General features: G+C 45.2%; 1 protein-coding gene across 1 annotated transcript in view; it reads right to left on the reverse strand.

The window, feature by feature from the left end:
* Positions 1–13,625, reverse strand: part of SYNE1 (spectrin repeat containing nuclear envelope protein 1) — a 966,955-nt gene that overhangs the window by 121,824 nt on the left and 831,506 nt on the right. The window contains 2 exon segments of the mRNA XM_029596918.1: positions 8,583–8,749; positions 10,277–10,435. Coding sequence (XP_029452778.1) covers positions 8,583–8,749; positions 10,277–10,435 — 326 coding nt within the window.

Raw genomic sequence — 13,625 nt, forward strand, 5'->3', positions numbered from 1 at the left:
TCTATGTTCCTTGTTTTCTGGGAACTGCCTCTTTGTTGTCAATGTCCTTCTATATATGTGGTCTCCAGAATTGAATATAGTACTCAAGGTGGTGTCTCAAAGACCTATGCACAGGTAATGTTGCTTCCGTTTTTGTACTAGTGATACCTGACTTTGGAACCTATGTATCACTGGGTGTTTATTTTACATAATAACATAGTAATGACTGAAGAAAAGAACCAAATGGTCCATCTATTTCATCCAGCAAGCTTCTTAAGGCAGTATCTGCTGCGTCGTGCAGGTTACCCCATGTTTCCCTTACCAGTAGCAACTGCCACTCCGTGCAATTATTTGATGAGCCTTCTTGAAAATTCAGACGGTGCTGATGTATTTTGCGTATGGACTTGGCCCTAGAAGCAGTCTTGTGCTTTTTCACTTATCAGTACCCAGATCGTAAAAGTCAGGGTCCGTGTTGGTGGTCACCTCAATTCAATTCCTGTCGTCGTCCCCCCCCCCCCGCCGCCATCAAAGCAGAGAGCAATGTTGTAGTTGCATCAAAGCATCAAGGCTTATTGGTTAAGGGTAGTAAACCCATGCCTTCAGTTAAGGGTGGTATTAATTGCTCTCCGTGCAGGTTGCCCCCATGCTTATCAGTTCCGCAGACTGTAAAAGTCAGGGCCCTTGTTGTTGTAGTCTGAATCTAACACCCCTTTTCCCCCCTGCTGTTGAAGCAGAGAGCAATGTTGGAGTTACATTAAAGGTATCAAGGCTTATTGGTTAAGGGAAGTAACCGCTGCACCAGCGAGTTACCCCCACGCACCCTTCTCTTCATTCCCATCCTCTAGCTTTCAGGAATCCACAGTGTTTATCCCATGCCATGTGCATTAATGCCATTTTATGCAAGTAAAATCAAACTTTTGCATGTAAAAATTTACCAAAATGAATGACCATCACTACAATGTAGTACACAGACTACTTTATACACGCAAATATATTATTAGCTTTCTAAGCTGCTTTGGCACACTGACTAGCTATCTTGTGGACCACAAAGATGATGACCCCAGGGTATTTTATTGTGGGGTGATTACTAGTTTTTCCCCTTCAAAATTGTATGTATCCCTTGAATGTCTACACTTTAATGCATGATTTTGCATTTTGGGGAGAGATTAAAGTGTAGCTGGTAAACACTTGGCCAACTGTGGAACTGTTAAAGTCACATTTAATCTTTCAACATCTCTGGCATGATTTTCATATAATTAGCAAAGAGGCATCCTTTTCTTCTTGCCAGTGTCACATATAAAGTCATATTGAAGAGGACTGGGCCCTGACCTTAAAACATGTGGTAACCTATTGGTCATTTTTCCTTCATCAGGACTACCACCCCAAGTCCTGCTGCTCAACCAACTTCCTACCCAGTAATTTCAAACTGGATTTGATGATCTAGAGCAGTGGTCCCCAACCCTGTCCTGGGGGCCCACCAGCCAGTTGGGTTTTCAGGATATCCACAATGAATATGCATGAGAGAAAATGTGCATGTTATGGAGGCAGTGCATGCAAATTTTCTCTCGTGCAATTGTGGATATCCTGAAAACCCGAGTGGCTGGTGGGCCCCCAGGACAGGGGTGGGGACCACCGCTCTAGAGAACCCAGCCATATGAAAATCTTCAGCCTCCACTCTAAGGGGGGGTGGGTTGGTTCTGTATCTGAATTAGGACACTAGTTATCTTCAGGGCAGGCGAGCCTTCAATCGTAACTACTCAAGGTTTTTCCCAATTGTTTTAACCATCTCTGCCTCCCGTTTAACCTAGAAGCGATAGTTCTTGGACTGGGATCATTGACTAGAAGTCTCTCCTGAACCCGATATGTGTATCCCCTGAGTCTGGTGGTAACTCTGACTCCCTTCCTCTGCAGGGGAAGGGGGGTGAATGCTTTCTCTGTAGGATCCTGAATTACAGGCTTGGGAATCGTACCTAAACCACCTGTATACCAGCAAAAGACCGCCATTGGGCAACTGGACCAACCACAAATAGGAACACTTTTGAGGAAAGATAAAAACAAATGTAAAGTTTGCCCTTATCTTGTTCACAAATTCCCTTTTTCTTCCCCCTTTTCTTCTAATGTTGAAAATATGTAGAACTAGTCAATTTTGACATTTTTCATTTTTTTGGTGTGGAAGGTTTTCCATTTAAATCTAATAATTTTGAAATATGCACATTTTACTGATTTTTCATGAAAATATTCACAAACAGAAATTTGATTTTTTTCAGGTGAGCCGCTAGTCAATTCTTTGTTTCACAAAGCATCCTTCAGATTACATTTCTGCAGTCCAGGAATCCTCCTGGTGGTGGTAGCCCAAATTAAAACAGCAGTTTATTTATTTGTTCATCAATCAGCTCTACGAGGGTAACCCATGCAAAGCCTCTCTCCTGCATGATCGCAGCTCTTTTGTTTGATTTCTGCTACCTGAGGAAGAGCCACACCTCAGGCACGAGGCACCCAGCGCAACTGGGACCTGCAATCTAAGAAGTTTTTAAAACTCTGTACCATGCCACACCTTTAGAAACCACACAGCCCTGGCAGAATGAGCAAAACCCCACTTCCTGACTTTGCAACGCAGCACTACGTTTAGTTTTAGTCTAGCTACCTATGTTCTACCCAGGAGCCTTCTACATGTCGCTCATGGATATTCTGCTTCCTTGGCATACTTATGTGTGAAGGATCTAAACCACTGTAGCTCGTGTAACAGGATAACTACCACCATCTGCCTAATCCCATTTCACTGCTAAAGAAACCTCAGGAACATGATTTCCAAATGCTAGGTCCCCGAGGAAGAGAGGATAATTCTCAAAAGCTCGTCATAGATACATTAAGTTCGTCCAATGTGTAACCGTACAACAGCTGTTCCAGAGTTAAAAAATTTCGAAGAACAAATAATTCAGAGGCCGTTTGATTCAGAAATTTCACTCCAGAAGTTTCATAAAGCAGTACGAGTCCCCAACACGGGCCGTGTTCTGCCAGAGGGGCTGCAAAGGGAGGGACACCAAGGAAGACTACCTTACATCGTGTGGAAGAGGTTTTTACATGATGAAAGTTACTTTAAAATAATATATGCTAATTGAAAGATACATTACTTAACTGTTTGCTGTAAACTGCCATGACTGAAAATAACAGAATGACGGTATAAATATTCCTTGGTGCCCCTCTCAATGGAGCCCCTCCGGTGAAAAACGGACTGTGTCGGGGACTTATACTGCTTTATGAAATGTCTGGAGTGAAAATTCTGAATAAAACAGCCTTTGAACTATTTCTTCATCATAATTTTTGAACTTTGGAACAACTGCTATATGGTTACACATTTCTGCTGTCCTTGGAGAACACTTACTACAGGTAAGCAACTCTGCTTTCTCCCAGGACAAGCAGGATGGAAGTCCATACACATGGGTGAATCCCTAGTTACAGGCTGCCCCCCAACAGAAAAGGGGCCAATAGACAAACAATCAGGTGCCAATGGGCACAACAACACTGGTGCTATTGATAAGAGGGGGAGACAGTCTGAACCCAAACAACGGTCCCTAGGTTGGGAGAGTTGGGTTCTACATCTTGATACACCTTGAACAGGTTCCTCAGGACAGACTGGCTGAACCTACTTTTGTGTTGGCCATCCCTATCCAGACAGTAATGGGATGTGAATGTGTGGATGTGAATGTGTGGATGTGAATGTGTGGAGAGAACTCCACACATTCACATCCCATTACTGTCCGGTGGAGGAGATCCCATTGCAGATCTCCTCCACCGGAACTACTCGCAAATGGGCCACCAACGCTGCCATGACTCTGACAGAATGAGCCTTGACATGACTCCCAAGATGCAGTCCCACCAAGGTATAACAGAAGGAGATGCTATCTACACCATGGTGGTATGTGCCAATTGCACTAAAATGAACCCTGATGGAGTTGTTTTTTAAGTCAGCCTCCGAAAGATGAAGAAGGTAGTCAAGCAGTTTTTGTGTGGGGCAGGAGAACAGTTCTAGGACCTTCTGCTCAGACCACACGGAAAACCTCCTTCATTTGATCAAAAGCTGCAGGATTAACCTCTCACCATCTAAGCTGCGAGTGACAGGGCCTGGAGGTTGGGATGCTGCAGCATGCCCTGTTCTTGCATAATGAGATTTGGGGAAGTCCCCAGACTGATCAGTTTCTGGACTGAAAACTCCCACAGGAAACGAAACCAGACCTGTCTCGACCAATGAGAGGCTATGAGGATCATAGTCCCTCTGCCCTCGCAAAACTCCAAGAGAGTCTTTACCACTAAGGGAATCAGAGGATACGCATACAAAAGACCCCTGCCCCAATGACAAGCAAGGGCATCTGAGGCTGGTTTGCTGTCTGACCTGGACAGGGAACATAACCAAGGCACTTTCTGGTTGTAGGGGAATGTGAACAAATCTATGTCTGGGCTCCTCCAGAGGCAGAAAATCCTATTTGCTACCACCTGGTCCAGGGACCACTCATGGGGTCTGAAGGCTCGTCTCAGCCTGTCTGCCATCACTTTCTCTGTTCCGGCCAGGTACATGGCCCTGAGCACCATCCCATGGGCCAGGGCCAGATCTCCACAACTTGGTTGTCGGTCTGGATCAGGACATTTTGCTGGCAGCTGATCTCTGAAAGTCCATAGCACATATCTGATCACCCGAAGCTACAGAAAGTTGATTTCACAAGAACGTTCCTGAACAGACCACAGCCCCTGGTGCCGAGCCCATCCACATGAGCTCCCCATCCCAGGGTAGATGCATCTGTGGTTAGCACAATTTGGGTAGGGAGACTCCGAAAGGAAACTCCTCGTTACAGATTGAAGAGTACCCGCTACCAGGACAAAGAGTCCTGGAGAAACAAAGTGACACAGATGCAATCCTGGAGACTCTGAGTGACCTGCTGCCACTGTGACCTCAGAGTCCATTGGGCTCTGCACATGTGTAATCGTTCAAAGGGAGTGACATGGACTGTCATGACCATGTGACCCAACATCCTCAACATGTACCTGCTGGCTCTGTTGCACTTGTGTCACAATGGTTGCCAGAACAATGGCCCTCTGGCATGGCAAAAAGACCTTTGCTTGAGCCATGTTTAGCAGGGCTCCGATGAAGTCCAATTGAGATGACGGACCGAGATGGTATTTTGGGTAGTTGAGAATGAACCCTAGTAACTTCTACACCCGTAAGGTCAAGTGCATGCACCGGATGGCCCCTGCCTGAGACATACTCTTGACCAATTGTCCAGATACAGGAAAGCATGCACTTGTCCAGGCATTTTGTGGGGCAGACACGTGCCCAAATGGCAACACCCAGTATTGGAAGTGCTGTTTTCCCACCTCAAATCGGAGATATTTCCTGTGACCATAGAAGATCTCGATATGGGTGTATGTGTCCTTTAGGTCAAGGGAGCATAGCCAGTCCCCTTTTTGCAAGAGGTGGGGGTTAAAGTACCCAGGGAAACCATCTTGAACTTTTCTTTTCTTAGAAACTTGTTCAAGGCCCTCTGGTCTAGGATGGGACGGAGTCCTCCAGCTCTTAGGAAGTACCTGGCGTAGAGTCCCCGGCCTCTTTGCCCTGGTAGTATGGGTTTGACCGCCCTTGCTGTTAAGAGGGAGGAGAGCTCCATTTGTAGCACCTCCTGATGCACTACTGGCCCCCAAGATGGGAATGGAGAGTGATTTGGTGGGACACCAAATCACTCTCCATTCCATAATTGGTATCCCTGGCAGATGATGGATAAAATCCATTGGTATGAGGTTACATTGGGCCACTGGTTCACAAAGAACAGCAGCCTTCCCCTGACCAGAGGGTCCATCATCCCAGGTATGAGCAACAGGCTTATGCTGCCTACAGCCGTCAAAACCTCATCCTCGGAGTTGACTGAGGAGCTGGCTGAGGAATGGCTGTGGGAGCTCTGATGGTGTGTACAGAATCGAGGAAGAGGAGGACAGTACTTCCTCTGGTGAAAGAAACACTTCCAGGGCCCCTAATCTTGACAGCTTCCTGGTCGGGCCCAGAGTGGTGGTGGTCCTGGAGCTGGGTCACAGCATCCTTCACTCTATCTCCAAAGAGAGTCTCTCCGGTGCACAGCACATCAGTGAGTCATTCCTGCACCTCTAGTCTGAGATATGAGGCCCACAGCAATGCCAGCCTGTAGGTGCTGATTCCCACTGCAGAGACCCTCGATGCCATTTTGAAAACACCATAGGTCGCATGGACCTCGTGTTTTCCATACTCCAAATCTTTGTGCACCAGTGACATAAGGGTGTCTTGCTGCTGTTGAGGCAGCTACTTGGCCACCTCTTGCATCTGTTCCAGATGTATTGTGAATATTGGCCCATGTGGTGCTGGTAGGCAGTGCTATGGGCAATAAGCATGGTGCCTTGGAACACTTTCCTCCCAAGGGCATCCAACGCTATTTGGTCCTTCCCTGGGGATGCTGAGGAGTGGGTCCAAGAGCATTTGGCCTTCAAGAGAGCAGATTCGACCACTACCTATTGGTGGAGCAGCTGACGCTTATCGAATCCAACAGCCTTCTGGACAAGGTAAACCCCATCTGCCTTCCTATTCACGGGAGGCACTGTAAGGGGGTGCCGAGGAGTGCTTCCCAGGACGGCGGCTAATAGCCACTGTCCCGGCCTGCCTCCGTCCCACCCCGCCTCTTCCCACCCAGACCACGCCCCCCAGCTGGCCCCTTTTTTAGTGTCCGGCACTTGTGCGCCTATCGCCACTTGCGTGTGTGGCCGCGCCCTTTTGAAAATATGCGCGCAGGGCTCCACCATGCGCGTACGTGGCAATTTTTTTCTGTGCGCTTTTAAAATCCGGCCTTATAGGCTTGTCCTGAGAGACACGGAGGAGAACAAAACAATCATGCAAAGATTAACTCATCTTTGTGGGACAGACCCCTAATATTGCCTAGAACCGTCCTTCACATTCTTTTGTTGCATGAGAAAGAATGTCTCCTAGAGTCATTGAATATGCCCTGATATTTTCCCCACTCATGGGGCTTAGGAATGTTGTAGCACTGAAGCCTAGGTTTAAGCATGTTTAGATGTGAATGTATCCACTGTGCAAGTCTCATAGCTATTTCACGTGACAAGGTGTGCTCCAGACAGAAGAGGTCTGAGTGTAGTAGTCAGGTGATTTCACACAGAGTAGGTAGAGCATACTGTCCTACTCTTATCCGTCAGCATGAACAACGATTCACTTGTATTAATTTTTTGGTCTGAATTCTGCAAGGCAGGTTTTACGGGCGCACCACTATCTGGAATCTTAAAGATTTTACTTTGTTTGAGAGTCAACTGAATGATCAATAAAACATTTTGGCCAATGTAATTGCTTAAAAAAGCTTGAGCTAATGATGTGACCTGTAAAACTATAATACTGCACTTCCTTGTCTAGGGTTTATCATCAGTCAGTCTGCTCCTGATAAGAAACTGCTTTATTGGATATTTCATCGTTTCGCCTGGTAGTACAGGTCTTGGTGATACCATTACTAAGCTACTGTATCTGTCTGTTTTAGGTCTCTCCAAGAAGAGCATTCAATGACTCTAGGTGATGCAGAATAAGGCAGTCAGAGTTATCTGTGGCCAGCTTTGTGTGCAGCCCCCTCCACTACGTAAACTCCAGTAGTTGCCTTTGAAGTTAAGAGTGAAATTCAAACTCATGGCTTTGTTGTTTCAGGTTTTGAGGAGTGAAGGTCTGGGATATTTACAGAGATTAATTGAGTGGAATACCACAGTGTGTGCCCTCTATTCTTCTCAGGGTGCTTTGTTACAGATTCCTCAGTGTGACGGAAATGCGTAAGATTTCATTTTGTACACAAGCAATTTCAGTGGCTGGTCCAGCTTTGGAACTCGGCCTCTCTGGATGTCAAGTCGGAACTTGATTTTATGTCTGTCGGAATAAAAAAGTAAAAACCTGGCTGTTCTCTGTGGAGTAACTTGGAAGGGAACATGTCGCTGGCAGATTGTGCTGGAAGCGACATGGATCTGGTAGTTCTTATGGCAGGGTTTGATGTTTGGAGAAGGGGGTGGAGGGCTGGAGGGGATTGGATTTGCAAAGACTGTTTCAGATTGGATTTTGTACTATTTCCGTGTGGTATAACACGTGGGCAGGTGTTGCTCTAATCGGGTGGTATATAAATAATAAATAAAATGAAATTAATGTTTGGCACTCTAGAGCTGTACACTTTGATGCAGAAATTCCTCACTGCGGCTTTGCCTCATGTCTGTTTAGCACAAAGGACGCCGAGGTGCCTACACGTAAAGAGAGTTTATTTTCCGCCACATGACTGTGCGTGGCTCGGAAAGGCTAGAAGCAAGCATTTCATTTCTGTGACTTTTTATAAACCTCTTGGTGCAGAGCTGAAACATCATGGGACTGGCAAAGGGGAAAATCTGCAAACGCATCCACGAAACGAATTCCTGCCGGAGGGGGGGGGGGGGGGGGGGGGGGGGGAATTACCATGCACCACGTCACAGAGTGGTAAACTCCATGTCAAACTTTGCCTGCCACGGGCTCGGCGTTACGGTCAGGCGCTGCTCTGTGGTGGTACGAGGCTGAGTCTTACCTGGCGCCAATCAGATCCAAGAGGTGCTGCCACCTCTCATGGACTTTACCCAGCTTGTAATCGATCTCCGATGCTTTGCTTTCGTTGCTGGCTTTCGCAAGTCGCTCCCCCATTTCCTGCAGCTGGAGCTTGTTCTCTTGGGCGAGGGCGATTTCATCTTGGTAATCCTGAGCAATCGATAGGCATCAGATAAAAGTTATGACTAAAGCAAACTTCACTAGGAAGGGGATGGAGAACACTGACGGCATGTTATTCTTACACATTTAAGGGACCGGGGCAAAAAGCCCGTACTGCCTTGCTCTACTTCCAAAACTAAGTATAAACAGCATTCACTGGTGTTTGTTTGGGATTATTAAATCATGATTTATGGTTGCTCTACCCAAGGCCAAATTCAGGGCAGTGAACATAAAAAAACTATGGAACATTCATAGATCAGTTTTTCAAAGCTAAAAGGCTTGAATGCATTTACAAGTGGATGAGTTGCCAGCAGAAAGAAACTCAAACACTACAATGAAGTTATTTTATTGCTTTAAATTCATTTTACAGTTCCCTTAGTCTGGCAAAACTACAGAAAAGATACACAGATGCAGGAAAAGATACCAGCATAAATAAATAATGCAATTTGCAAAGAAATGCATTTTAAATATGGTTGTGACATCTCTTATAGGAAGGAATTGTTTGCCAGTTCACAGAGAAGTAGATGCTCAGAAGGAGATATTAAAAGTGGACCAGTAAGTTACCTGGATAAAACTTATCCAGGTAACTTACATGGGATATTCCGCAGCATCCCTGTAAAAATTGCCACTTAGATGGCTAAGTTTAGACCTGCATGCAGATAAGTCTGAATATTGGCATTTACCTGGCTAAGTTAACCAGCTAAGCAGTGCCACCGCAGTCTGCTTACATCACATCCACTAGATCCGGCTCATTTCTTAGCTGGATAAATATTTTTTTTTACTAAGTGGCAACCGCTGATTGCAGCTGGATATTCAGCAGCTGCCACTTAGCTGGATAAGTCACTACTTATTTGGCTAAGTAGCACTAAATATCTACCTCTTAAATGCTAGCAGGCTAAGGAAGTTAGGCAGATATTTAGCCAGGATATTCAGTGGCGCAGCTGGGTCAGGAGCATGTTACAGCACGCATGCATTTTATTTTTCAAAATGCATGCACACTCTTTTGCCTCATGCTCAGTCACCTGCACAGCAGTTTTAGCGTGTGCCCTTGGTGGCTGCTGAATATTTTAAGTACTAATAAACGTGGGCCTGATTCAAAGCTGGCCTGTGCCCCAGGAGTAAAAGGTTCATTCTGTGCTGCTGGACAGCTCGGGACACTGAGTAACAGCTGGGGGAGTCCCTCTGTTACAAATCAGGTACCTGTTGAAATGCAAAGATGGAACGCAACAGCATTACCCATCTAAGCCTGCTTCTGTGGCTGGACTGTGCAACACAGTTTGCGACCTCTTGCACAGCTGCCACTAATGCACACCACTCTGCCACCATAGTTTTACAGCTCTCGGCTTTTCCCTCTCACGTTGTTTACAAACATGCCATAATGCGGCTTGCAGGGATCTTACTTTTCCGCTGGATTATTCACGTAAGGCCCCACCATGCCTCTTTAGGATGGGTAAGCGCTTCTAGGTTTCTACAATTCTGCATGTCAGATTTAAAAGGTTAAATACTAAGAGGGCTTACCTTCTTCAGCTTCTCTATCATTTCTTCAATGCTGATGTCCCCGTTCTGAGAAACCTTGCTCTCCATTTGGGTCAGCCACTCACACAGCTCCTTGTTCTTCTCACTGAAAACCGCCCATTCGTTCAGCCTCTCGCTCACCTGCTGGCGTCGTAAGGATACCTTCAAGGTTTTGAGGGACAAAGGAAAGGGAGAGAGAAATACTCATTAAGGAAAGAAAAATGACTTCTTTCATTCACACGCTCTGTGTTTCCTGTATTGCCTTGTCCCTAGGAAGTGAATTATCAAGCACAGTGCTGAAAATCTGCATTCCAGGTAAAGATAAAAAAAAAGAAAATAGTCACAGGATGGTTCACTTATGATGTACAGTATAAATAATTCTCCCACATCTCTGGTAAGACAAACCGATTTTTATCAATACTACACAAAGGGTTTTGTTTTCATTTCATGTTGTTGTCTGTGATTTCGTTTTTAAAATAGTTTGGGGGTATTTGTTTCTTCACCTAATTTCGGAGTTAGTGCGTGCCAACTCCAATCATGCGCGAAAGCGTTCTCGACGCCAATTTTGTCGCATCGTATGACACGCCAGCACACTGTGTGCACTGCCTGTCAGCAGTAAGTAAGCAGCAGCCAGCCAGTCATCCTTGCTCCGTTGGCCAGCTCAGCAGTACTGCAGTCCCAAAAAGTACCTCTGCCCGTGTAAGCAAGCTCCGCAATACAATGTTTTATTCCGTGCCAACCATTATCTCTCTCTCTCTCTCACCAGTCTTCTTCCACTTTACACACATGACAGTGCACTATACGCTATCTCTCTCACCAGTCCCCTCCACACTTTAGTCTCTCACTTCCCAACCAATCCCCCTAAATACCAGGCTCTACCTCTCTCAGTCACCAGTCCTCCTCCATGCCAGGCTATCTGATTCTGTCTCTCACCGGTCACAACCCTACCGGTCTCTCTTTTTCATCTGTCACCCCAAACCCCATACAGTCACCCCAGTCACTCCCTCCACACACTCACACACACACCAGGCTGCCCCTCTCTCCCCACCCCAACCAGTCTCTCTTCTACCTGTCACCCCATACAGTAATTCCAGTGAGATGAGGAGAAGCGTGGTGGTGGGTGAAGCATGGAGTCCTTTATTCCAGGTATGCCGCTTGTCTGCGTCTTAGATGGGAGCTGCCATTTATTTTAAATGAGTTTATGTTAGCAGACTGAGATGCAGGTTTCCTGCTGGTGAAGCAACTTCTGCGGAAGCTGAAGATTTTTGAAGTTAAGGGCGCGCTTCTGATATGGGAGCACTATAATTACTCCTCCGTGCGCCGACCCTCTGAAGAAGCCTTTTGGGGAGAAACAAGGGCCTCTGTCAGGGAAAGGGAGGGTTTGGTTTGTTTTTTTTCTCTAAAAATGCATGTGGTATGACTGCTTTTGAAAGTTTGTTTTGGGACTGTCACGAAGGGTGGGCTATGGGCATTGTTTCTGATGCTTTATATGAAAAGGAGAGCAATGTGGTCACATCTACCAGCAGTGATTGGAATGAGTGGTTCAGCGACTCAATGAGATGAACTGTGCCAGATGGGTAAAGCCCTTGGATTTGGTTTGCCCTTGGGCTATGAGCTGGTTTCCAATTACTTTTTTACTGATTTAATGTTCCTTTGTTATTGCGGGCTAGGTGCCATTTTTGTGGAACATTTTTTTGGTAAAGCTTTTTTGTAATTTTGCTGCTTTTTGTATTTAACTTATATCTATATGTCTACATATAGAGAGATATATGTATAGATAGAGATAGACAGATAGCAAGAGAAAGAGAGGGAGATACAAAAATTCATATCTATATCTCTCTCTATATATATTTATTTATTTCCAAACATTTGATATATATCACTTCTTTCCAGGCATGGTCTCAAAGCGGATTATAATCTATTTTAGAGCATTGACAGAACTATAATCTTGTCAATATGTGTCCTTGTAAAGGCATAGAGATCATCATGGGTAGAGGTCTTTTAGTTCATTTTTCACGATTCAGACTGAGGGAAGGTCTGCTTGAACCACCATGCCTTTTCATGTACCCGTGCAGACACGCATATCAGCCAATATTCAAAGGATTTTTTCCAGGCAACGTTTGGAGTTACTGGGACCAAAATCAGAGATTTTTGCCAGATAAAAAGGAGAGTGAATGCAGCGTTCTGAGGTCATATTTAAATGTTAGCCAGTGATCACTGATGTTCAACACTACCCCGGCTAAAGACAGAAAAATATCAGTCACAAAGGTACGTCGATAATGTTATCGGGGGTATTCAGCGGCAGACTTATCTGGGTAAAGTTCCCCAGGTAGCTGCCGCTCACTGGCCTGCTGAATATCTATGTCATATTTTATTTATATTTTCGCCGCACAAGCTGTGTGCTTTTAAAAACCTCTTTAACAAGATTTGCTATTTGGAAATATATTTTACCCTCAAACGCCGCCAGGAGATCCCAGATGTTCTTGTCATTTGCTCACTGTACTATATAAAAAAAACATGCAATTCAAAGCAAGCATCTTGTATTATCAGGAGTGCAAGCATCTCAGAATGGCTGTTGAATCTCTGGGGTGCTTGAAGAATGCTGCGCTACGAAGGAGCAAATATCAAGTGCTGAACAGACAGGAAGTGACTCACAGCTGCAATTTGTCGACATAAAGAGTAAAAGCTGCTAGCCTTTATTTTTAGCAATTCTAAGGTTAAAATACAGACACTGCCACTCCAAAAATGTAATCTGCAATCAGGCTAGGAAACTGCAAAGTACTGCTCAATGAAAATGTGAGCATACATACAGCAAACATTGCACCTATGAGTGGATAGCTTGTCTTGCTTATGGTACTAATTACAGATGAATACCTGTTTTGGGACGGAGTAACTTCAAGGTGCCACAGACTCCAATTTATGGCACATAAGTAAACTGCCATCTGTGCCACTGCTGGCCTGCCATTCCCAGCTCGACTGAAAAGACAGACCTTACACCTCAGGACTGAAAAGGCAGACCTTACCCAGCAGGAAGGAACTGCTGCTGTGTACAAACTCAAGGTTTTTGTTTAAGAAAGACAGAAATGAGAGCAGGTTTCCTGTTGCGGCTTCCACCTCATTCAAAGAGCAACAGAAATTCAAAACTAACACATGAAGCAAAAAATGCTAATATCTATTTTTAACATTTTATTTACATCAAGGGTAATTTAACTTAACAGAGACGTTAAAACTCATAGCAGAAAGACTTGGTTCAACCCAATAGACCAAACCTTTCAATCCCCACCCAGAATGAATGCCAGGGTGACACATCCTTTACTAGCCAGGAGGGTTGCAAGGGAAGTTTCCTTCAGGA

This window comes from Rhinatrema bivittatum, chromosome 3 (assembly GCF_901001135.1).
Source record: "Rhinatrema bivittatum chromosome 3, aRhiBiv1.1, whole genome shotgun sequence".
In the NCBI taxonomy this organism is placed as follows: domain Eukaryota; kingdom Metazoa; phylum Chordata; class Amphibia; order Gymnophiona; family Rhinatrematidae; genus Rhinatrema; species Rhinatrema bivittatum.